Source organism: Ailuropoda melanoleuca, chromosome 4, assembly GCF_002007445.2.
Source record: "Ailuropoda melanoleuca isolate Jingjing chromosome 4, ASM200744v2, whole genome shotgun sequence".
NCBI lineage: Eukaryota > Metazoa > Chordata > Mammalia > Carnivora > Ursidae > Ailuropoda > Ailuropoda melanoleuca.
In genome coordinates this window covers 96,002,730-96,028,912 of record NC_048221.1, presented here as the reverse complement: position 1 = coordinate 96,028,912, position 26,183 = coordinate 96,002,730, and the positions used below count along the sequence as shown (strand labels likewise).

The window sequence follows — 26,183 nt, the reverse complement described above, 5'->3', positions numbered from 1 at the left end:
AGCCATTCTTTAGCAAATGTTCACTTCTGATGTAATAATCTTAATGGGGGGGGTCTCCAAATTGAATGAAAAAGGGATAAAAGATAAAAGGGGAAAAAAGAAAAGCAGAAACATAGATGAGAAAAGGGCCATCTCCCTTTTGTCCCTGGATACGCAGCTGTAAAAGCTACCGGCCTTGAGCATTATATGAGCAGGTGGCAGGAGGAGGCCGGGCCAGGCTCTGCTGCTGCTGTTAGTGAGGGCTTCAGTGGCACATCTTCAGCGGACAGTGGGGGGGCAGGGTTATAGGGAACCTTAAATACCACAGTCTGGGCCCGGCTCAAGGTGGGGGCTGGAGAGCAAGAGGGGAAAAAATGACCCACTCTGAATTTGAGTGCAAAAAATAAATATAAAATTTATTAAAACACCCACAATATTTTAAAGATACCAGGAGTAATACAGTTCACAAACCCAGTTGTTTGTGTAAATTATAATAAAATACAAATCAAAAAAAGGATACATACTTGCAATTTCTAGGCACCCTAAATTAAAATTTACTGAAACACTGGGGGCGAAGGGAGGGTAAGGAGGGGTAGCTCAGGAGGCAAACCAAGAAAGTGGGAGGAAAAAATATTAACAAAAAGGTAAAAATTATACAAAATAAAATTATCAGCATAAATTTACTGTACTAAGAATATCTACAGTTTAATAATACACATCCTATTGCCTTGAGACATTGCAAAAATCTACCATTCATCCATCAACCCCAGATAAACTTCATTTCAAGTAGCCACAGTTACAAAGTCAAGACGGAATATTCAAGTATGGTTGTTAAGTTCACCTCCATTGGAAGCCAAGTAACCAAACAGGAATTCAAAGAGAGAAGAAATAAAACACATCGAAAAGCTACAGGGGTTCTAGATTAAGTCTAATGCGTTAATATGCCACAATATGACCTGCCCTTATTTCTTTTTATAATTAGAATATGCGAAAAAGAACTGACATCACTCCTGTTTTTCTCCTCCTTTTTCCCCCAAAAGAAAAAAAAAATACCGGAATCAAGAAAATTTGGATGTTCAAATGAGCCTAATAGTATCTTTTAAATCCCCATGTGAATAGTGATGAGTTTTCCCTGAATGACGACGGGTAGTCAAAATGAGAAGAGCGCAAATGATACCGCTACAAAAAGCATCCCTGATATCAGAATAGAAGCAAATGAGGAAGTAGGCCAAATCACTCACTGATCCTTAGGCAAAAAGCAACTTTAGACCTCGCGTTTCTGTGCTGCGGCCTCTGCTCGGGGGAGAAGCCTATTGCTTTGCTCTGTGGGAGGAAGGGCCGGGAGCGCCAAGACAGGGTCTCACGTGGAAACACTCTACGCACGCGTGGGTGGGGGGCTGTATAACCCGTGCTGGGATATGCACCTCAAAAACTTTTGGTCCAGGGCATGTCGAAGTTGGCCATGTCCTACAGCAGACGCAGCTGGCTAGTAAAGTAGGTTCTGAGGAAGTCATTTCAAATGACAGCAACAATGCCTGAAAAAGCTCAATGAGATGGGCACAGGAGATTCACATTTTATCCGAAAGCAAAACTTACAAAGAAAACACAATAAAGTCAACCACACTCCTTCCTTCAGATGTTCTGCCATGATTAACTGCTGAAGAGTGAAAAATACAAGGACCCCAGATTCTTTAAGGTCAAGTCAGTCGTCAGATGGACAACCTGCAGGTGTCAGACCCTCACGGTATCTACTTTACTGAAGTTGTCACAATGTCCTGTTTTTGAGGTATTTAAAAAAATTGTCGTGACAGTGGATGACACAAAATGGGGAGCTTCCTGTTACGTTTTTCAAACATCAACTTATGTGGACCCAAGAGAAAATGTAGAGTAGCACCAACTAAAAAGCAGCCTCAGTGGCATCAAGTGAGCAAAGAAAGCTCCTTCCTTCGGTTGGAACACGAGGAGAGACAGGCAGGAGCAATGCTGGGGCAAGGGCTGTGAGGAGCAAAGGAACGAGCCCGCCGCCCGCCGTGGCCTGGCAGTGCCAGGGGAGGAAGGAGGTCCACGTGGAACACCTTGGTATGTGAGTGCCTCTGAGCCCCTCAGGGGTGCCTACTTGGCACCCTGGGCTGCAGGAAGAAACTATGAGAATGCCTGCCATGTTAGAAGGGGCAGCAAGAGTACCGGACTCCCCTTCCTCAGAAAGAGGGGAAGGGAAAAAAAAAAAAAAAAGCCCTCACCCTTCCTTTCTAATCAGGCCTGAGAGGACAGAGGTGTCAGCAGAGCACCTGCCACGCCAGGCGGGCCACTCCCGTCACGTGAGGGAGCTAGCTGCCTTCGGAACCTGCCTTTCTGTGTTTGGCCACCAAGGGAAGAGGAATAAAACAAAACAGAAAAACTGCTCAGAGCAGGTTTCAGCACGGTAAACAGAGGTCTAAGGAGACAGCACCAAAAGGGGGAGAGGGGAAGCCAAGAGAGACCGGAGCCCACCTTGTTTTTGGTTGGTTGTGGTTTCAGAACCTTGATAGCACCGCAGCAGGACAGGATCAGGGACAGTCACATTAAAACACCATAGCACCATTTTATTTAGACTATTTCAATTCATAAAAATGCTTCCTAGTCCATAAAACACACTTCAGTAACAAAAGGAAAGAGATTGGTTGAGGCACGTCAGGGAGATCACTTAAATTTTCCACCAGCACTGCCTTGGTTTTGAGATCTGGCGGTGGCACAACTTCACAGAGTCGGGCTGGATTTCTCTCTATGAAATCGGTTACCGTCTACTCCTCCTCAACTGTCCTCACGCATCTAGCGCTGTTTGGTACAAAGCACTTGAGCTCAGCTCCTTTCCTGGCTTTAGCACTTTAAAAATCCCTTGCTCTGTAAACTAACGTTTCCAAAAGAGGCTGGTGGAAGGACCAGGAGGGGGCAGGGTACGATCTCTTTCCATGCGCACCACGGTCACCCCGGCGAGAGGGCAAGCAGTACCCACGAGGCCAGCGTGTGGGAAACCTAAGCCCTGGCAAAAAAACCCAAAAAACCCCAAACGACAACAGAATCAACAAAACCTCAAAATCCACGAAACAACTTTAGTTACGATTTCTGATAACGGGGTCTTGAGCTAGCACCAGTTATTTTGTGAGAACCTGCCGCAAAGCGACTGATGAGTTTAAAAATCTCTTCGCACAGAACTTTGCAAGCACTTCCCTTGCATGCAAAAGGCAGGGGAAAGCAAACAAAGGGGGAGACCAGATATTCGCAGTGCATGTGGACGGTGTCTGTGGACAGGGCACACTGGGGAGAGGACTCTAGGGCTCCGCCGTTTCTCATTGCTATAACAGTACTCTAAAACTTGGTCATGCTGTTAGGTTCTTTAGTTGCAATGGCTTTATTTTTCTTCTCATGATAAAAATGTCTGTTAATCATCTTTAGGACTTAAAAAATGATAGTGCCAGTAAAAAATAAAAATTTGATTTTTCTCTTTAAGAAACCTTCAGCAGCAAGGGGGGGAATAAGGAGCTGTGCATAGTTACTTTTTAAATATACGTCTAAAGCATGCTAATTTTAATGACTGAGATTTGAGGTAGGTTATACATGTAGTGTGTAAAAATCAGCATGGACTCGAGCATGGCAACAGCACCACCTAATTTCTGAAACACCATTCGGAGGGGAACGGGGACATCCAATGGAGACTGCCTCTTGACTCACCTCTCAGCAGCCTGTGTGCTAGTCTAGAGAGTTACGGACCAAAGGCTGTTGGGGCTGCGGGGACAGACATCGCATGCTTTGAGCTTGTATTGGTTTCTCCTTTCATCTAATGGCTTTGCTACCAAAGGGTGACGAGGGGAAGAGGATATTTAACAGACATCGGGAAGATTCACACATGCCAAGTATCCGAATCACCTGGGTTACACTCAGGACCTTCCAAACCAACAGCCAACCTGGGGTTTTCCTGGGTCATACAGACGGTCACATTCTCCAAATGTTTCGTAAAATATTGTATTTCTTGCTTAAGATCATTTAAAATGAAGTTTTCAAGGCACCCCCGCATCTACCTAAGCACGGAGTCAAATGAGACCTGCATAAAAGTACTGATGCGATAAGCAAAATAGCATTTAAAGGACCCAACTTTTCCTCAAAACTAGAAAATTAGCATGCTTATTAAAGACTCTGCTTCCTTTAGCTTGTCAAACTGAAGGTCAGAGGTTTTCCTATAAATCTGAGTTCTGAATAATTCTAAATCCTGATAAGCTCTTGGGTATTTATTTCAAAAGCAATAATATTTCATTTTTGTCCTGTAAAATAAATGCAACTTTACAGAATATGGTAAAAGTGAAGGATAGACAAAGCACGTTAAATATTCAGCTACTATTTACAATTTCTCCCACAATTACATGTTAAAACATACTTTTTTTTTTTCAAGTTGCTGTTTAAATCTAGGCAAAAGTGCTTAAAAAAATCTTTCACTATGTACAGTTAAAACCAGACCACATAAATGCTCAGAACGTCTTACAGCGACTCTCCGCCAGTGCTTCTGACCAGCTGCAGCAAACACCCAGCGGGTCGGTTCTCAGCTCTTACACAAGGCACCTGGAAGCTCAGGAACTTGCCTTTAGCATCGTCATCTGATTGTTAAACTCGTTTTACGAAGACCCACATCTGAATAAAACTGCTCAACAAATATCGGACATGTATCTCAGGGCTTGGCTGTCATTCACTGTGTGGCCATGTTCCCCTCTGCGTGTCCTGCTGTAAGCCTCCCACTCACCACACACATCCACACGGGCAGCTTGATGGCAAAGTCGCTCACACCACAGGAGAAACACGCACGCCAGGACGTCTGACTTGCTGTCCATGAATGTTGCGTCCACCAGTCAGGCCCAACCTCTCTCCACAATGTTGCGAAAATGAAGCACCACATTCTCATTTCCAAGAACTGAACGAATGCACCAGAATTTTAGAATGGGCAAGTTAAAGTGGGTGGATGGGGAAAGGAGGGAAAGGAGAAGATGATTGAATAGAGAAATGGCACCAATTAGGGAGGAAACTCATAGCTACCTGCTGAAAACGTTGGACTCCTGCATTTTAAAATTGCTAAGTGCAAGCCCACCCCCGCCCCTGATGGCGTGGAGGGGGTGGGCTTGGGTGGTGAGGCCTGCACCATGGTCCAATGTGGAAATCCAGGAAGAGAGAGAGATGCGTTCACTGCTGTTACATTGCGTGCTGAGCCCCGCAGGACGCGACCCGCCCCAGAGCCGAGGAAGTCCCAGCACGATACGACAGCACCAGGCTCTGCACAGCGCCGCGCGCGCGCCGGGCGACGGGCCAACGCCGGCTTTTCACAGCTTGGGTTCAACTTCTTGTTTTAGAGATACAGTAGCCCTTTCTTAATAACAGCATAGGCTTTGGGGCATTAAAAAACAAAAAAACAAAACAAAACAAAAAAACCGCCACTAAGACAAATTCCTTCAGCCCAGTATTCATTGGCTTGTCAACCCGGTGGAAATGGCTCCTAAGAGCCTCTCAACTCCAGCTCCATCAAGGAGGTGCTGCCTAGGGAACCGTGACATCATGTGACTTGATCTATTGTAACGGACAGAGAGGATTCAGTGTGGAGACTAGCAAGCTTGAAGCTGTCTACTTCCAACCTGGTTTCTGGGGGAGATCGCCGCCAGCATCTCCAGGGCCTGGCCTGGGCGTGCACCTGCCTCCCGCCCTCCGACGCCAAGCCGGTGACTGGAAAAGGGACCCCAGGTGGTGTTCTACAGATTCTCCCATCCCACTGAGAGGACAGAAGCTGTCCCGAGGGCTCCCTCCCCTGAAGGGAAGGCGTATCTGTCAGGAGGGATGGACTGGGTGGCTACAGTCTGCACTTGGCTCATGAGGGGCAGAGGGCTGCGAGAACCTTGCCAGCTCCCAAGAGGGCCAGGCTCGCTGGGCCCAGCAAGACGGGGCAGGAAGGAGCGCTTTTGGCCTTTCCTGCTGATCCTTTACCATTACTATTTTCGCTTTTTAAAAAATCCAATAAATACACATTTTAAATGGAATTTAAAACTACTCCTTTGTGAAAGGACACTATAAACTTTCTTTCCATTATTGTGATATACAAGGATAGAGTTTTAAAAACAAGAGGAAATAAAAGCCCCCAAACAAGGGGGGGGGGAACCAACGTGGAGATATAAATATTAAGATCACGAAAAAAATCACCCGACAGCCGTAGTTTCTTCTTCAAAGTGCTGGGGAAGTGGGGGGAAGGGAGGGGCGGGTCAGTTCTGAGGTTTGGACCATAAATACATATATATGCATATCTATATATGTATATATAGATAAAAAGACTTCTGCACCCCCAACCCGCCCCCAGGTGTGAGGGCAAAAGCACCACAGAGGCAGCTCGGGCCGGGCCCGACGCTGAGGTACGCTGGCTCCCTGGCACCCTGGCACCTAGATCCAGCGGCTGTAGGGGCCAGTGACCTTCGTGTAGGCGTAGGAGGACACGGTGACTGCTGAGTCTGTGGGCACGGCCAGCGCCTGCCGCGTGGGGACGATCCCCTTCTTCTCCTTGTGTTGGGGCTCGGCCACCATGGCACCCCCCCATTTGCGCTTCTTCCCGTAGAGCTTGGCCTCCTGCTGGCCCAGGCCCAGCCGGGCGGCCTCCTCCTGTCGCGCCCGGGCCCTCTCCGCCAGCTGCTTCATCTTGGCCTCCCAGAGGGCCAGCCCGTGGTTGGGCTGGTTGAGGTTCTTGTGCTGGTAGAAGACCAGCGAGATGCGGGTGGGGTGGCAGCGGTTGGGTTTCTTGAGGGGCGTGGTGGCGTGCAGCTCCCGGCGGGCACACTCGATGAGGATTGAGCCGTGCGCGGGGGCCACAGCCACACCGCCGATGTTCTCGTCCAGGAAGTTGTGTTCGCTGTCGGACCAGAGCTCTTCCTCTTCCTCCGCCCCGCCACTCTTCTCTTCCTTCACCGCCCCCTTGCTGGGGGGGTCCTCGGCAGTCCCCTCCTCCAGGCTGAAGGGATCCCACAGCTTTTCCTCCGCCTTCAGGGCTCCGAAGAGCTTCTCGCTGGAGCCCAGGGGCATGCCGAAGGACTGCCAGGCTTTGTCCAGCTGGCTTGCCCCCGGGGTTGGAATCCTTCCCTCTTCTTTCAGGGGGCTCCACAACTTGTCTTGGAACCCAGGACCGCTTTTCAGGGCAGAGTTGAAATCCCCGGCCCCAACCGCCCAAGGCTTCTCAGTCAGACTGGCCCCCGCCAAGGCTGACGTGTTGTTCCCAAACTTGCAAGGGCTCCACGGTTTGCCTCGAAGCCGTCCTCCAGGTTGGGGGGCTGGCTGCTGCCCCTCACCAGGGAACAGCCCCCACTGGCCATCCGAGAAGTGGGAAGGGGTCAGGCAGCCGGCCCCATAAGAACTGAGCTTGTCGGGGATGATGGCAGGGCTCTCCGCAGGGTGGAACACACCCCAGCTGCCGCCCACACTGTTAGTCCTCTTGGGGGACATGCTTGGGCCTCCTGAGTACTGTCCCCACAGGTGACTGGGTCCCCCATTCTGAGAAGCCTCGGGCAAAGGTGTTTTGCCCATCTTACCAGGGTCTCTGGGTAGAGACTCAGCCGGGACCAGCGGGTCTACTGGCTCTTGCTTGATGGATCTGTTGTAGCAGTTGGAGCTCTGTGCAAAGGGAGAGGGGTCCCTGGATGCTGGGTGGATCTGGGGAGCCTTGGGAAGCAGATACTCCTTGGGGCCTGGATAAGCAGGCTGCTGGTGGTGAGGAGTGGGGTGGTGGGTGTCCGTGGGAACAGCCTGGCCAGGCAGCTCGGCAAACTCAGCACCACCGTAGGCCGGGCTCAGGCTGCTGTGCAGAGCGTGGAGGTCTGGCTTCTTCTCAAAACTGCTGCTGCTGCCACCGTGTCCCCAGGTGCCAGGACCCAGGAACTGTGAGGGGAAGACAGGGTTGCTGGATGGAAAGCCGTAGTAGCCGAACGACGGAAGAGCGTACTTGGAGTGAAAGCCGTTGACGGAGGTCAGGCCAGGCTGTGCATAGTAGGAGTGGTAGGAGTAGACGCTGTTCATGCTATAGGGGTCGGAGGGCCGGCAGTTGCCCAGCACCGAGTAGCTCTCCACCACCGCGTTGCCGCTGTACTTGAAGGAGCTGAAGTGGTTCTGCGGCTCCACTTTGAGGGAGGGCTTCAGGCCTTGCTGGGGTAGTCCACCCTTCAGAGCCAGGCCTGGGGAAGACAGCAGGCAAGACAAAGAAGGAGCAGAGAGAACCACAGCCCACAAAGGCCCGGGGCCAGAGGATGGGGGCTGGAAGCTCTCTCCTCCCCTAAGGGTTTCCCAGCCCCATGGAAGCCCCGGGAGGCGTGGCTGGCAGAGCCCAAGGGCCTGAGGCCATGGCACACTCTGCAGATGCTCGGGCAAGCTGGAGCAGAGGCCCAGCTCCGCTGTGGGAAGATGAGAGCCCCTTGCTGCTGGCTCCCCCAGCTCTGGTGTCCTGGGGCAGCTGCGGATACCACGCTGACAGTTAAGATAACGTGGGGTCCAGATGGCTGAGAGAGGCCCCAGGACTTTGGTCTGGAGTTCAATCTCGAGGCAGGAAGCAGGGCAGGGAGGGAGCTGTCCAGGGCCACAACCCCCCACCCCGATGGTGCCACCTGTGGGGGGCACCCTCTCCCCACACACCTGGGTCAGTGGTGACACCGGCCAGCTCCAGGGCCTCCTGTTTGATCTTCTCGGGAGTACTCAGCTTCTCCTTCTGAATCTTCTTCTTCTCCGCCGCTGCCTTTCTGGCTTCCAGCTGCCGCTGGCGGCACGACTTGGCAGGCTCAGGCAGGCGCCGGACCTCGCGGGGGAAGGCGGTGAGCACCTGGATGGCCCCGCTGCCCACCTTGGCGTTCTGGTTCTCCTCACTGCCGAACTCGTCCGTGTTGGCCATCTTGTACAGGGGGAGCACGTGCAGCTGCTCGTCCTCGGGAATCTTGCCCACGCAGCGATTGTCTTCCTTGGTCAGGGTGCAGACCTGCCCCAAGCAGAGAGAGGGAGGGCGCATGGGGTTGGGGGAGCCGAGCGCCGGGAGGAAGGGGCTGAGCATCCGCATGTACGACCTCCCCCTTCCCCACACAATCCCAACACCAGCCATGCACACTTTCTAGAGTGTCTAAAAACACATTCCTCCTGGTTCAGAGTAACAGTATCCCAGCATTTAGAATGTGCTCTACAGCTTTCAAAGGACGTCCATTCACTGTGTCTCCTGGGACCCTCAATGCGGCTGAGAGGGGAAGAGAGGACTGGCAGGGGTGCTCTGCCCTCCAGCGGAACATTCCTGTCATTACACGTCACCACCGCACTGAGCCTCAGACCTCACCACACCGGTTACCCCTGTGCCCTGCACTCGCAGCCTCCTTTTGCTCTTAAGATACTTTGTACTAAAAACTACATGTGCTACTTGTAGAAAACTTAGGCCAGCAAAAAGGAAATAATTGTCTCCATAATCACACCCTCCAGAAATAATCACCATAAACATGTTCCTCATATTTGCATACACACATACCCCCACTCACTTTTAGGTAATTAGATAGGATCGCATTACGCATACAACTTATAGTAACTTTTTATTTTTATTTTTTTAAAGGTTTTATTTATTTACTTGACAGAGATAGAGACAGCCAGCTAGAGAGGGAACACAAGCAGGGGGAGTGGGAGAGGAAGAAGCAGGCTCATAGTGGAGGAGCCTGATGTGGGGCTCAATCCCATAACGCCGGGATCACGCCCTGAGCCAAAGGCAGACGCTTAACAACTGCGCCACCCAGGCACCCCTATAGTAACTTCTTTTTAAACACAGTATGAATATTTTCTTCTGCGTTATTCTCCCCCTTTGTGATTTAAGAACTTGCATAATCTGTCTCATTAAAACCTTCATGGCCATTAAAACTTGTTTCCGTTTTTTTCCTATGGTAAACAATACTTCTGTATTTTTAGCTAAATTTTCTAAAATACATAATCCCTTGGAATGAACTTTGTGAAGTAAACGGCTACATGTTGCCAAACTGTCCTCCAAAATGATTCTCCTCAGTGTTTCACTCATACTGGCAGAAGGGGAGTTTTCATTTTCCTACACTTTTGCTTAAAATTTTGCCATTCACTTCTGAAAAACATTTTGCTTATTATCGAAATGTATCTCATTGTGGGTCTGCATTTCTCTGCTTACTAATGAGGTTTGTTTTTTGGTTTTTTTTTTTCACTCTCTCAAGTTTACTCTTTACTCTTGTGTTGACTATATTTTATTTTCTGTATTCTTGATATTTTGGCATTTGGGACCTTGATCTGGAGGGGCTGTCCTTCCCCAAGACTAGCTAATGCCTAGAGATAGCAAATGACCTCCTTCGGGGGCACTCTGACATACAAACCCACCAATCCAGAGCCCGCACCGGCAACTCTCTCTCGGATCAAACTCTCACGTACTGAGCCGATACACCCACTGCCCTACATCACCCAGGCCCAGGGAAGACAACCGGTCACCACGCCTATGGCCCAGAGCCCCCAGAAACTATGCAAACTCTGCAATCCTCAGCTTACTCAGTTTACTCCTCTGCCTTGCCTACTCCTTCCCACAAAATCTCCAATAAAGGCTGGGGGCCCACACTCTCCCCTCTCACCCCTCTGCCTCCTGCCCAGTCCCGGTGCTGCCGCGTGGCCCCGTGGGGCACGTGCTTCTGAAGGCTCTCTGAGGATAAACTTCTGCCCTCCCGACACTCCTGTCTGCGTCTTCATGTCACACTTGAGTAAAACAAACCTTCGGTATATTTTAATATAACTGTCTTCCTCTTTTCGTGAGTTTTATGCCTTTTGCCCATTTTTATACTAGACTATTCATTTTAATTACTCATGTAAAGTAACCTTTGTGAAGATTCGTTCTCATTGTCACTTGTTATCCATACTGTTTTCCAGTATGGACTGGCATTTCAATTTCAATACCGGGGTCTCCTCTTCCTTTCCTGACCCTCTCTTAAATCCCGCAGGTCCCTCCCTTTCACTCTGTTTCAGCTAGAAACCCTCACAGTACAGTGTGGACAGGGCCTGCCCCATCTTACTTTGAGCCTTGGACATAAGGAAGAAGGACAAAGCAGAGAAATAAAATCTCAGGGCTGGGCCATCAGACCCAAGCTATACCCAGACTCGGGGAGCCCCCTTTCAGATGTATTGCCAGGGCCTCTGCCTCTTCCCCAGTTCTGCGGGGAGCCCTGCCTGCCCAGGACCCAGTTACATAGCAAAGAAGAGAGCTGGCATCGTCCCTTCAAAGGGGTCCCTACTCAGGCCCAAACCTCTCCTCTTCTCCAACTGCACACATTCCCCTGCTGACTGCATCCACCCTTGTGGCTGTAACTGAGCTCCGTGCTCTCCAGACACGCCCCTCCCTGCCTGCTCCACACGTCCACCTGGACATACAGCAGGCCTCTCAAAACAGCTTCCCCCAAACTGGCCTCCTCCTGCTAGTCTACAGCCCAGTGCATCACCCCAACACTCGCCCTGGGGCTCAAGCAAAAAGCCTTGGGTGGTTCTCTAGTCCTTCCTTCTCGTATCCTGCATCTGTCCATCAGCAACCCCCCCTTGGCTGTACCTTCAAAATCACCCAAAGTCATCCGATTATCCTCTTCCCCACCCTTACTCCTGCCCCAGCCCCATCACCTCTAGCCTGGACATCGTCCCAGCCTTCGAACTGGGCTCCTCCTCCAGTTCTCGCCCCCCCCCCACCACCCCTCACACACTCATTCTCCATTGGCAGGAGCAAGAGCGTGCTTCTACCTTCATAAACGAGATCCTACCACTCTCAGCTGAAAAGCCCCCCCCCCAGGGCTTCCCATCACACTTGGAGCACAACCCATAGCCCTGCCTGCCTTCCAGGCTCCCTGGGACCGGAGCCCTGCCTGCCTCCGAGCCTTTGCCTGTGCTGATCCTTCTGCGTGCTGCGCTCCACTCCACACACTCAGTGCCTTACTCCCTCTCTTCATTCAGGTCTCAGCTCGGCTGCCCCTTGTCAGAAAGGCCTCTCTGCCCATAGCATTTCAAACAGTGTCTGCTCTCACGTTCCCCCTTCCCCTCCTCCATCTTCATCGCTACCAGTCATGAACTGTTTCACATACAGTTGGGCAGGACTTGGCCCATTTTATTCCCCAGCATCTAGACCAGCACCTGGGACACAATAAACATTTGCTCAATGGGTGAATCAAAAGATTGTTCAGATTTAAATCCAAGTGGTCACAGAGACCTGAAGCCGTCTTTAGATAAGCGAGGGCCTCCAGGTGTCCCAGAGAGGGCACTCTGCAGCGTCTACCTGACACACAGACAAGGCCGGCCTGGTCCGAGCCTTCCGGTCCGTGACCTTCTCAGAGAAGCGAGCAGGAGCAGACAGTCTGGCAGGGTGCCTCCCAGAGGAGTGAGACTCTTGTCTCCGGGTCCCTACCTACTCTGAGCCCACCTGTCTGCACAAACCAGTTCCCCTCCCAGGATCATCCCGCAGGGGGCGCTGTGACAGGCCCAGGGTTCCTTACCACGGTGCACCCGTTGTAGAGGTTATGCTGGTCCTTGTGGGCGTGGGCACAGAAGTCCATGCAGGCTGTGACCCCCGAGAAGGGCCGCCCTTCCTTCAGCCCCAGGCGGCAGTCAATCGCTATTTCCTCATTGGTCACCTGTGTGGATGGCCAAGGAAAACTGCTTGCGTGACCTGAGAGGTCAGTGGCTGGTTTCTGCACCGGGGAGGCTAGGTTTTGGAGGGAGGGAGGTTAAGGATCACGGCTGCCTTGTGCTTGGGCTGCAGAAGGTAGCCTTTCTGGCTGAAGCCTCTGTAGGAATGACTTCCTTCTGAGTTATCCCAAGTGCCCCTCACCTCATCTGGGAGATGCAGGGGCGACAGGATAGAGAAACTTGAGCATCCCCAGGAGAAGCCAGACCAGAGGAGGTGGGAGATTACTAGGGGGAGAGGCATGAAAGCACAGGATAGGGGAGCAATGGTCTGGGACGCAGTTAGCTCAGGGTAAGAAAGGCTCTTATTCGAGACCTACATCCTTGCTCTATCTCTAGCTGCGTTTTTCCCATATGGAGCATAATGGGAGGAGCCCAGTCTCCCCACTTCCTGACTTGAGAAAGCATGGACAGAGATGTGGATGACATATGGGCAGAGAAAGGCCCAGACCCGGTACCTGATTCTGATAGGCCTGGGGAGCCAGCCTCTTGTACAGGGGAGCGACCTCGGTGGCCAGGTCCTGGAAACTCTTCCGGAGCACTTCTTCCTGTGGAGAGAAGAGCAGTCACATGTATCCAGAGCAGCCCCACCTAGCAAATTCTATATGCTGGAAATCCACCTCCATTCTAGAACCATCGCGTGGCTGCTGGGAAGGTAGGAAGTAAGGTGCCGTCAGGTGTTTTTACAGAGTTCCCTCTGGGAGGGGCCTGGTGCCATGTCCGTTTTAAAGCTGGAGACATGGACGCTGAGGGGAAAGTGGCGGCCTGAAGGTCCAGCCACCTGGACTGCTCAGCCACTGCTCTTCCCGGCTCCAGCTCAGTGCCGCTCACAACCCCTACAACAGGTGGTCGGTTTGAGTGCCCGGCATCCTGGGTCAGAGGGCTGGTGGGGGAGGCATGTAAAAGCAGGAGCGAGAAGTGTGGCTTTTTCTTCCGGTGCTACAGACAGGTAAATGAAGGCCGAGGGGGGTGGTCGAGGTCTGTGCTAGGAATTCCCCAGCCAGCCACACACTTCGGAGCCCCGTCCTCCAGACCTGCGCCTTTGCAGGTGTTAGTCACGAGCCGTGTGCTGCTACTGAAGAATCTATGAATTTATATTAAAATCAAGAGTTCAGTGCCCCTGTTCTACCAGTCACATTTCAAATGCTCAGTGCTTTCACGTGGCTCCCGTGCTGTGTGTGTTTACAGAGAACATTTCCCTCCTCACAGAAGTTCCACTGGCTCGTGCTGCCCCAGACAGAGCAGCAGCACCCCTGCTACATTTGGTCAAGGTTTCAGGTAGCCACAGCCTGGCCCTCTGAGGGTGGCAAGTAGAGCCGGCAGGGGTGGGGCCGGGGTGGCCTCCTGGAAGGCCTTGAGCACAGGCGTGAAGAGTTTACACAGAAGAAAGAGAAAGAAGACAGAAGAGAAAAAGAACCAAGTTTACAGAAGTGGAAATGTTAGAGCAGGACCAATGGCTCCGCTGTCTGTCCAGTCGGGCGGTCAGAGCGGCTAGCCACCCCCGATCTCTGGCTACAGTCCGGGGGCTGCCACCGATACAGTGGGCGCAAGGCCAGCGCAGCACAGGGTTGAGGCTCGTGAGCTCTGGGGAAAGCCAGGCCTGACTTCGCCATTACTGCGCTGTGGCCTGGGGCAAGCCATTGCCTGCTCTGTAAAGTGGGCAGCAGTAGTGCCCAGACGCTGGGGTGTCGTGAGCCTGGCTGAGACGTGTCCCTGTGAGGTGCTGGCCGGAGTGCTCAGCACTACATAAGTGAACGGAGATGCTAGCTGAGGGAACAGGGCCAGTTTGTGAGAGAAATTAAAGCAGTGCATTTCGCTCCTGGTAGCTCTTACTTCCCGTGGCCCAGGGGCTCCTCTCTTCATTGAAACAGCTGCATTCGCTGCTTCCAGGGGAGGGTGGATGCCCCCATAACTAAAAGTCTAGGGTCAAATCAGATTGCTCGACTAGCTTGTGCAATAGTCTAAAAGCCAGGCTTGGGGGGCACCTGGGTGGCTCAGTCGGTTGGGCATCCGACTCTTGATTTTGGCTTGGGTTGTGGGATTGAGCCCGGCATGGGGCTCCACGCTCAGTGGGGAGTCTGCTTCTCCCTCTGCTCCTTCCCCTTCTCTCATTCTTTCTCCCTCCCTCTAAATAAAATCTTAAAAAAAAAAAAAAAAAGCCAGGCTTAGAGGGAAAAAGCATTCTGCATTGTAAATGCTTCCTTTTACTTCTGAAAAGCAGGGCTGAGAACTCTGAGCATAAAGTTTATTATATGCACAGTAGAAAAACACATGCCCAAGGGGAGTCCCCACACCCGTGGAAAAGGGGGAAACCCTTTGGTACAAGGAGCTTAGGGAGATGTGGAAGATAGAGCCAGGGATCAAGATGTTGCCTAGACCCCCACTACATAACCCAGTACCTACCTCACAGCTCAGGTGGGGGCGGGGGGAGGGGCTGAAGGGGAAACAACAGGGAGCCCAGACAGGCCTGTACCTTCTCTGCATTTGAACTCTGAGGGGAGCCCAGCTCTGGGGATGGCCTCTACAAGCAGGGCCACAGAGGGCAAGGGGCAGGGCGGAAGGCAGCCTGACCCGATGAGGAGGCTACCGCGAGGCGGTACTGTGCGGACGCCAGGCCGGGCTCCCAGCTGGGAGACAGCCAGGGCCCGGACAGGGGGACAACCGCACAGAGAGGTCACCTGGCAGCCAGGTAGGACGAGGGTCACTTTGGGAAGTCTGAACTGGCCCCAGAAAATGGCCCACAGCCTTGCGGCTCCTCTTCCTGCTAAACCTCCCACCGCCCAAAAGACCTCTGGGGAAGAATAAAGAGAAGAAACGACCCGGGAAGAGGGTCACATTCTGATGAGGAATTTGAACATTTACCATAAAGAGACTGTTTTAAAGCAGGAAGAGTCTGAGGTACCCGCCATCGGTTAAGTTGAATTTTCCACTCCTCACACCCCTCCACACCCCACCCGCATACCTTACTTCACAGCAAGATAAGGTTAGGTAAAAAAATGAAGGTGCATCTTCCGCACCTCTGAGTCAGGCGTGCTAATCCACCCTCCCCGCTGGACTATGAACGACCGTAGGGGGAGGGGACGAGTCGGAGGGCCCCACCGCTCCGTGGAGCTCTGCTCACCTCCTTGGGGTTGTCCCCTGCAAGGCGGAACTTGCGCGGCGTCTTGCTGCGGGCGTATTTGCAGCCGTTGAAGTACATGCTCCAGGAGCAACCAAAGGAGAAGGAGGCGCCGCAGGTGCTGGGGTCCTTGCCTTGGCAAGCGCAGGTCCGGCTGCAACGCGCACACACGTTAGGCACGCAGACACACTTTCTGCTCGGAAATCTCCCTCCCTCCGCAGGGGGAGGTCCTGCTGCACCTGGCATTGGTGGCCTCCCAGGGACTGGGACCACATCCTTCCCCGCCTTCCACTCCTTTCCCAAATGTCCTGGGGCAGAGGGTCTGCTCTGAGCCGCCCATTCTGCTCTCACCCCCGAGCCTGAAGGTCTAAGAATCTGTTGTTGGGAGAAGCTCATGGGTGGTTTGAGGTAAGCGGGAAGAATCTACTCAAAACCCCAATAAGGTCTATCCCTTGCCTTAACTCTAATATCATGACAGCTTCCCACACAGACGACGCAAACAGGGACGTAACCCCAACTACGGGGTTTGAACACGCCCACTCCCTTCAGGCCCAGGTGCTGACAGGCCCTTAAACAAACCCACACTGACATTATAATTCAAGGACTAATAAAATCTGGAAACAATCCAGATGCCCCTCAACTGGGGAACGGATAAATGAACAGTGATGCATCCAGGGGGCGTGCTACGCAGCAGTGAAAAGGCACGAGCTGCCACAACCACAGATGGGGCTCAGAAACACTGTGCTCGGGGAAAGGAGCCGGACCCGAAAGGCTACGCTCGGTCTGGTTCCGTTTACAGAGCATTCTTGCAAAGGCAAACCCATGGGGACAAGCAGCACGAGTGGTGGTTGCAAGGGCAGAGGAAGGACTTGCTTCTAAAGGGGGGGCAGGGGAACTGGGGGGAACAACAGAACTGTTCTATACCTGTCCAAACTCTTGTACACCTGAAACTGTGACACTGTGTGTTAACTGGAATTTAAATAAAAAACTTTTAAAAAGTCTTCAAACTGTATACCTAAAAGAATGAATTTTTACTTTAAAAATACCTTAATTTAAAAAAAATGGGAAAAGACCCTAGAAGGGCGGGTTTGATGCCTACCACTGAGGCCGTACGCTTGCGGGGCACTCACACACTTTTCCACAGCTGTTCCACCGTTAGAGCCCAGGGTCCGGGGGAGGGTCTACAGTGAAGCTGAGCCAGGGCAAGAGACCCCATCCCGCCAGCACCAGAAGAACCCAGGTCAGGATCGTGGGGGAGCTGCTTTCATCACAGTCCTGACGGCAGGACAGGGCCCGGGGTGGTGGGGGTGGGACAGAGTCCCCTGCATCTGCTGCCCAAGACCCTGCCAATCGCCACCTGGCCCAGCCGCCCCCACCCTTGCATGCGGGGACCCCCTCCACCACGTACTCATCGTTGAGGCCACATCTCCGGCTGGTGGGATTCCCGTACTTCCGGAGGGTGTCGGTGAGCTCTTGGTAGAGGGTGTCTCCGAGGCTGCGGGGGATGCCCTCCCAGGCCAGGATGAGGATGACGATCACCGCATTCTGGCAGTGGTGGCCCGCCCGGTGCCGTACCAGGCACAGCAGCTTCTCCTCCAGCGTGTGCCTGCGGATCACCTGCAGGGACAGGGGGCGGGGGGCGGGTGGGCACCGTTCACTGTCGGAGCCAGGCCCCCACGCTCCTCTGCCTGGGACGCCACACCCCCCCCCTCACCTCTGCCCACCAGACCAGGGGCTGTGGGGCTTTAGGGCAGTGTCGACAAGCACCACACAGGCTAAGAGACCATTGTCGTTAGGGAATAAGAAACGCAAACGTTATTTTTTAAGAGCAAAACAAAAAATAATTTCTATAAAATCTAAGTTATTGATGAGCTGCAAAGGCTTAGAACTAAAAATATATAAAATTGTGAGCCAAAACATTTTCAGAGATTTCTTTTTATGCAGTCCTAAAATATTTGCAGAGAAAATGCTGCCTATCTGTATGATTTTAGTTACAAAGCAAGGGCTTCGGTGCCGTGGGAAAGTTTCTGGCAGTTTCTCGAAATGTGAAACATGTCATTCCCATATGACCAGGCAGTGCCACTCCACTCCTAGGAATATACCCCAGGGGACCGAGAGCAGGGACCGGGACAGGTGTCTGTACACTCGTGTTCAAAGCAGCATTATTCACAGCAGCCAAACAGTGGAAACAAGCCAAGTGTCCATCAACAGATACGGATAAAGAGAATGTGCCCTCTCCATACAACGGAGGAGTCGTCAACCTTTAAAAGGAAGGAACATCGGACTCACGCGATGTGGATGAACCAGGTTCTCCGTCCCGTTACGTGAAATAGGCCAGACGCTAAAGAACACACACTGTATAGGGTCCCGCTTGCATAGGGTACCCAAACAGTCAGACTCACAGAGACAAGAAGTGGAGTGGTGGCTGCCGGGGGCGCGGGGATGAGAGAATGGGGAAGTATTATTTAACGGGTACAGAGTTTCTGTACTCATGAAGTTTTGAAAATAGAGCGTGTGGTGATGGCTGCATAAGAATATGAATGTGGTTGGTACCACCGTACACTTAAAAATGGTTTAAATGGCCAATTTTATGTTATGTGTAAGTTAACACAATTTTTAAAAATTAGTAATATACCCCAAACCAGTGAACTGTATACTTTGAATGGATGAATTGTACGGTATGTGACTTGTATCTCAAGAAGGCTCTCAACACGAAAAGCAAGGGCCTTGGTCTCTGCACTGCACGGCTCCTCAACCAGCCCTCCCCCCCCCCGCCCCCACTCACTCCCAGAACTCTGACCCGGCTCCCAAAAAGTTACAGCACGGCAAAGGGCCTAGGAGCTGGGGAATGAGGTGCTGACCTCCCCTAAGAACCCCAACTAATTCTGGGAGCTGATGAGTGCCTGTGAAGAGGGGAGGAAGGAGGGCAAACTGGGAAGGGCTTTGAGGGGACAAAGACTCAAGGCGGGGGTTCCACAAAGGAGTCTACACAGGGGGCTTCCCTAAGCAGCTTCCTGCACTAGAAGGGGAGCAGGTGGTGGGGGCGGGGGAGAGTGACAGGGAGACCACTAACATAACGCAAGCAAAAGTGCATGAAGGCTGAACTAGGGCGGTGGGGAATGACATGGGAAGAGGAACGCACTCAGACAACCAAGGAGAAAGGCGACTTTGGGACCATCTGACTCTAGGGGCTGAAGGAAGGGAGAAAGTCTTACATGGATTTCCACTTTTGTGGCAGGGGACAGTGGGTGGGGTGTGGGTTGTTTCATGGCGAGTTAACTGGGAACGTGTCGGGGCTGAGGTACTTGGGAACAGCTGAATGGCCAGTGTAGGCCCCAGTAGACTGGATCTGGGGGTCAGGAGATGCCTGGGCGGGAGACACAGGTGGTCATAAGTACATCAGTGCAGGGAGATGTCCAAAGAGGCAGCCAGCCAGGCAGGATAAATAAGGACAGTGGACCAGACGGACAACAGGGGAGCCGTGTGGACCACAGCCATGTGAAAAGGGAGGAAGCCAGGCCTTCTCTCCATCAGCCACTGCCTGGGGAAATTCAATCTTGTACAGCCACCTCTTCCAATTTTAACAAGAAGAAAACAGAGATCCAGACTTTTACATGAAATCTCTTTTAAAGATGTGAGCATCTAATCTGATGTTTTGAATCATGGTGAAATATACAGGACATAAAATTTACCACTGAAGCGTGCGCTTCCGGGCGTGAGTCCACTGCCATCGCCGCGCAGACGCCACTGGAACTCCGTCCACCTCTACGGCATCCTCTCGTCCCAAATGTGTAACACTCTCCCGTCTCCCAGCCCAAGGCAACAACCACTCCACCCGCTGACCCTCTGAGGAGTGCGACTGCACACAGAACCTCATATATGTGGAATCGTACAGTACTTGTCCTTTTGTGACTGGCTTATTTCCCTTAGTGTAACAGCCTCAAGGTTCATCCATGTTGTAGCAGGTGTCAGAATTTCCTTCAAAATTTTAAGGGGCCCCTTGCATGCTAAACAAACCACATCCCTGGCCCGTGAGTTCCTGCTTTGAGCCAACCCATGGACGCATCGGTTACACCGTTATTTTTTAAATTGTTTTTTTGGGAAAAATAACCTATGAACATGTCACTAAGTCACGCCGTGAGGGGACTTCCTGTGTGACTGTTTTCGTGAGCAGCTGTGCACACCCCAGGGGTACCGAGAAGACAGCAGTCCCTAGGGTGCCTAGGGGGCTCAGTCAGTGAAGCATCTGCCTTCAGCTCAGGTCATGATCCCAGGGTCCTGGGATCAAGTTCCGTATCGGGTTCCCTGCTCAGTGGGGAGTCTGCTTCTCCCTCTGCCTGCCGCTCCCCGGGCTTGTGGGTACACACGGTCTTGTTCTCTCTCTGACAAATAAATAAAAATCTTAAAAAGAAAAACACACACATTAAAAAAAAAAAGACAGCAGTCTTGTCCCCAGGGTTTCTGAGGCACTCCTGTCAATGTCTGCTCAGTGCCGCAGGGCAGGGCACTGGCTCACGGCGCCCACGTGTCACATGTGTTCAGAGCACACAGCGAAACACCTTACCTGTCCAAGCTGAGACCAAGGCCACCTCCTCTTGGTTTCCCAAGTGGCACACACATAAACAGGACAAGCACAAGCAGATAGCTTCTGTGGCCACACCCTCACAGGCCTATGGCTACACTCAAAACAATCCTAAGAAAACTAAGTAAGGTGGAGCTCCCTGCCCGCACTATGACGGAAGCCAGCAGGACTGAATGCACACAGTGCAAAAGTGAAAGGCCCATGGAAGGGCAGGAGGACGCCAACACCTGAGCGTGGCAACACCAAGGGCTCATAAGCCACCACAGAACTACAGACAGCCCGCTCAGATTCTGGGCAGGAATCCCCTGAGCACTGCACCCAATAGAAGCCCAAATCTGTCTTCCCGCATCTCCCACTCTGGGTACTTAGTTTCGAACCTTGGGGTTCCCCAGGAGGTCTGTTCCACTGTGTCCTCTATCGGCCTTCAATTACCTGCCTTCTGCCCCCACTTATCCTTACAGACTGACCCAAGCAGCATCTCCGTGGTTCTTCTACTGAAAGCCCACTTTTGCTGTCCGTGGTGTTTGCTTCCAGCAGGTCTCCGTTTATACTGAGCCTTAGGAATGCGAGCTGGGTCACTCCCTTATTCCCACGCGTGGTGACTTCCCGACTTTGTACAGGCCACCTTAAAACTGGAGATTACCAGTGGGCTCCCTGGGCCATCCCACTGCTTTCTTAGATCCTTCCCTCAACACACATTTACTGAGTACCGGTAATGAGCCTCCACTCTGTCCCCAAGATCCTGGCCAGTCAAGTCGCACATTTGCCAGGCATACTACTTTTAGATGAACATACCGGTTGGGGGTTCTGGTGGTAAACAGAGACATGAACCTGGTTGGAAAGGAAAACCCAGGCTCTAGACATGAGCCTGGAGGGGGCGGTAGGCAGGGAGAACCACGGGAAGCGCGCCACAGGCAGCTAGTTGCTGCCACTTGCCCGGAGCCACAGACTACTGCCTGGGCTCTCAAAGCCATGCCGCCACCAAGAACAATCTGCCCTTCCTGGCATTTGCGGGTCGCCTCCCCGTGGAGAGGGGCACGGAGAGGGGACACCTGTCCCTTCTCCAACTTCCAGGGAGGAGAACTCCGTGGAGGAGCTCTACCACCAAAGCAGACAGGGTATTTGGGGGCTGTGTGGGCAAACAAGAGCAGGCCACTGCACTAAGGGAGAAGGCACGGAAAGACCACGCAACCCGCGCCGCCCTTCCTTACTACTGTAATAACCCACCACCTACTGCCACTGGCTCTTCCTGTAAAAAAAGTTTCTTTCCTCTCTCCTTTTATGCTCCCTCATCAGATACAGGCATTTGCCCATCTCCGGGAACATTGCCACCTTGCATTCTCTTCTATCTGGCCTTTGCTTTCAGAGCCAGCCCCCTTCCCCAGGGTTGGGTGATACCCATGAGCTGTTTCACTCCCTGGACAAAGCATCAGGTGCTACGCGGGCTCTGCTCTGGGCATCTGTCTGCAGACCCTGGGGGATCCACATGTGAAGACCAGGGTCCTCCCCCTCCCTCATTCTGCTTGCCTCTCGCTGTCCCAGGAACTGAGCTCCCTCTTCAGCTGGGCACCTCCTCCCTCAGCCCTAGCAGAGTCCCACAGGTGCTGCTCACAAGCGGTATCTGGAGCTGGAAATGCAGAGTCTCAACTTCATCACCACCCGCAGAGCCAGCTGTTTTCCTCCCTTGAGCCAACTGTTTCAAAGATGGAAACGTGCCTAGGCTCTACCTGTGTGAGGACCTTCAGGTTCCCACCCAAGACTCCGGAATTCCTCAGTGACTAGCTAAATTAGCAGATGCAAGGTCACTGACGGGTCTCTGGGGGGTAAGAGCATCCCCCGATCAGCTGCAGACACAGTCTACCCTCCACTGTAATGCCCATCTTTTGGGGGGGGGGCGGTATGCTTCTTCTTACTTGGGAATGCTCTATGCAGTTCCAGATTCCTTTTTCTTTTTTTTTGAAGACTTTGTTTATTTGAGAGAGAGAGCGCGCACATGAGTGGAGGTGGGGGGCAGAGGGAGAAGCAGACGGACCCTGGAATCATGACCTGAGCTGAAGACAGACGCTTCAGCTACTGAGCTCCCAGGTTCTTTTATTGTATATGATTGTACAACACTGACTGAAAATTGCTAAAAACAGATATGAAGTAGATCAGGTTCCGACATTAAAAACAAAACAAACATGCAAAGGCATGGCGTATCTACCACGTGCACAGATGGACACAGGCTGACAAAGGTCACCTTACCCCCTTTGCTCGCTCAAAGTGAGCTGTATGTTCCTGTGGCCTTTTGCCTTTGCTCCCATGACTCTCCTTGCCAGAAATGCTTCTGCTCTCCCATCAGCCCATTTACTATGGTCCTGCACGCATGGCCCCCTATTCATGGCCCCAGCACATCCCCCTCCTCTGAGAAACTGAGCCTCATGTCCTTCCCACCACTCATGTACCTGGACTCTGACCTTGACAGCATGGAGTCTACCTCTCGAAGTCAGACCTTGATTATTCAAGTTTCTGTGATTTTACTTCAGGTGTCTCGACATCATAAGCTGCTTGAGCACAGGCCCAGAGCCTTCCCTGTCCCGTGAGCACCCCTACCAAGCACCCGGCATGGGGCCGAGCTCACGGCTACCTGACGACCCCCGGCTGCTCTCGAGCACGGATTCCGCAGTGGTGCTGAAGATCTCCTTGAGGGCTGGAAGGGCAAGGTCAGAAAAGTGTGTGTGTGTGTGTGTGTGTGTGTGTGTGTGTGTGTGTGTGTTTGTGGAGTGGGGGTCTCAGTCACAGCCATTCCCCCCGCTGGGACACTCGGGCTGCCTCACAGGCAGCAGTGGCTCGGCAGTCAAGCAGATGCACGGCATCCCCGACCCTGCCCGGAGGCCGAGTTCTTCTGGACAGGAGATGGGAACGCCAGTAGCACATGCAGGGCCGGAGGAACTAAATGGTCCACAGGGGGCCCAGCCTTGAATGAGAGGACATTTTTATGCCTCCCCGCCACTATGTCCCTGAACCACACGGAGAGTATGAGCTGAGCATATGGACTAGAGCATTTCTGAGACCAGCCCAGGATGCCAGGGGCTGGCGTTTCAACAAAACGAGGACAGATAGCTCGGGCTCGGGGAAAATGACCTTAACTGAGCACAGATGCTGGCTCCGACGTTCCCCTGCACAGGAAGTGTGTCTGTTTGCCCTACACAGCCCTGGCCTGGCCTGCAGTGAGGGAAGTGAGGCACAGCCCTGGCCACAGGGGCTCGACACTCACCCACTTGGCGATGGGGCAGCCGCGAGAGCTCTTCCCCTCCTTCCCAGTGTAGATGACCTTCTCGATCCGGATGGCTTTCCCCTTCTCTCCGTACCTGGGGAGGGAGACAGAAACCACCATGAGCACCATGGAGCCCCAGAGGAGAGCAGCTCATGGTAAGAAGGCAAGCCTCAGTGTGCTTCAGCGTGAGTTTTGTTACCGTGGGGTCAACAGAGAAGGAGAAGAATTTAAATGCTTGCTCTGTGCTGAGAGCCTCTGGAGACATGGTGGCCACTTACGGGTTTCCAGGACCTCTGGTCCATCTCACCCAACTCTGTCCCAGGGCCGAGGGGGCCGTCAGGCACAGCGTCCCTGATTATTACCTCTGAGCCTCCAGGAAGAGTACTCAAGCCAGCAGCTAAACATGGGTCTTTGTATCCAGCCTTGTTAGTTAAGTCACCCTGAGAGTTCGTTATTTATAAATGGAATAAACAGAGAAGGTAAATGAGGAGGGCTTTCTTGTTTTCTTTCCACAATCCCCAGCTGACATCGGAGCATGAGAAGGACAGACAACTGAGGCCAGTGTAAGGGACCCTACCAAGCATAACTGGTGCTTGCCACAGCTCAGGACGGCACACACATCCCGCACACGCTCTTGCCCCGGCCGGCACGCGCACATGCACGCGCACGCGTAGGGCTAACGAGGCCCTCTCATTCAGTGGTGAGGAAACCACGGCCCCAGAGCTGAACAGCCCAGCCCAAGGCCACACAACTGTGGTGCTGTGGGCAATGGCAGCTTCAGTGCCGGCCCGGCCACTTTCTGGCTACGGGACCACAGCCACATGACTGAACTACTTCTCTAGGCCTCAGTTTCCTAACCTGTAAAATGGGAATAAAAAGGCCTCCCACTTCTTAGACTTGGAAAGAGAACAAACGAGATCATCCTCAGGGGGTTTGAGTGCTTTGAAGCACGGTTTCAAGTGCTTTGAAGTTCCTGGCATGAGGGAAGAGCTCACGAAATATTAATTCTTAACAACGTAAGTAGCCATCTGACTGAACTGTCTTATTTTTAATAGCTTTTTGGTTTCAGGCACAAAGTCCTATCATCTGCAAGCAGGGTCAGTTGTCACCTCTTCCTGTCCACTTCTCACGCCCCATTTCGGGCTCCTGTCTCCCTGCACCAGCCAGGGCTCCGGAGTGCTAGCGGGCCCCGTTGCTTATTTCCCACCTCAACTGTAAAATGCTGCTGACTCCTCATCACTGAGCACTGGCCAGTGCCTACTTTGAAGGCGTCTACCAAGGATCTCCTGTACTAAAGGATTTTTAATCAAGAATTATTACTCTTATCAAAAGCACTTTTAGCATCAAAGGACATAGATGTCTGAACCGTTTTTGCTCTCCTTTGATCAATTAATACAGTGTGCTCTTTTCACAGACTGTCCAAATCAAACTATCCTTGTATTTTTGTAATGTATCCAATTTGGCCATGGCCTATTATTTTTAATATACTATTTAAGAGAAAGGTTATCATACCTGTTCCAATTTACATATTCTCTACATATGCACACATATGGTTACACATACAGGTATCCCTCACTTTTCAGAAGTTCATGTTATACCACTTTGCCCTTACAAAACACATCAGCCCCTGGTTTTTGGTAACTGAAAGAAATCCGAAGAGAATTTCTGGTTTTACGAAAAAAGGCAAAAAGTAAAAATTGTGTTCAGCATTTGTTTGGCACTGAGCCGTTATGGAGGCAGTACGCGCCCTGAGCAGCGGGGCAAGAGCGGCCCCACTAAGCTCCTTCCCCAGGAATTCCACTCAGCATCTCAGCATCCAGCCGCCAAAGAGCTCTGAACTGTGTCTGTGAGCATCTGTGCTTTGTCTTGATTTATTTTGTGCATCCGTTAGCCAGATGTGTCTTAAGGTATCAGAGAAGCCTAAAAGAGGTTATTTTGGGGGGGTCCAGGAATGCTCACACATTTTTCCATGTAAGTTCAAGGTAACTGCCTCTTCACTTTACTGCCATTTTGGGTTTAGGAAAGTTTTCAAAGGGACCCTGCGTTCTACTTCTGATCGCGGGGGAGACCTGTAGTCTTTATCTCACCAGCTCCGCTTCCAGGAATCGCTACACCTCTGAAATAATGATACAAATACACCAAGACTTAGAAACAAGATATTCATTGTTGCATCAACTGAAAAACTAGAAACAACTTAAACATCCAGTATAGGACTGGCTAAGTAAAATATAATAAACTTCCATATAACAGAAAACCATGCAGCCATCAAAAAGGATTCGACATAATTACAAGCACTAACATGGAAGAACTTAAGGGTGGGGTGCAGCTGCAAACAGCGGATACGTTATGACTGGTCCCATTTGGTTTAAAATTTATATACATATGTGTAGCTATAAATGCTTAGAAAAAAACTGAAGGTTAAGCATGAAACTTTTTTTAAAAAGTTTCTTTTGGATAATTGCTGGAGAGATTTATTCATTCTTAGCTTTTTAAAGAAAGACTTTTATAGACAGGTTTTATTT

General features: G+C 51.8%; 1 protein-coding gene across 3 annotated transcripts in view; it reads right to left on the bottom strand.

Annotated features, from left to right (window-relative positions):
- Positions 1–368: 368 nt before the first annotated feature.
- TET3 (tet methylcytosine dioxygenase 3) overlaps positions 369–26,183 on the bottom strand; it is a 100,723-nt gene continuing 74,908 nt past the window's right edge. For all 3 annotated transcript variants that reach the window (XM_019802023.2, XM_034659375.1, XM_034659376.1), the window contains 7 exons: positions 23,662–23,755; positions 17,232–17,440; positions 15,827–15,977; positions 13,164–13,253; positions 12,516–12,653; positions 8,650–8,986; positions 369–8,195 (listed from right to left, as the gene is read on the bottom strand). In XM_019802023.2, the coding sequence (XP_019657582.2) occupies positions 6,421–8,195; positions 8,650–8,986; positions 12,516–12,653; positions 13,164–13,253; positions 15,827–15,977; positions 17,232–17,440; positions 23,662–23,755 (2,794 nt within the window). In that variant the 3' untranslated portion in view covers positions 369–6,420. The remainder of the gene's footprint in view (positions 8,196–8,649; positions 8,987–12,515; positions 12,654–13,163; positions 13,254–15,826; positions 15,978–17,231; positions 17,441–23,661; positions 23,756–26,183) is intronic.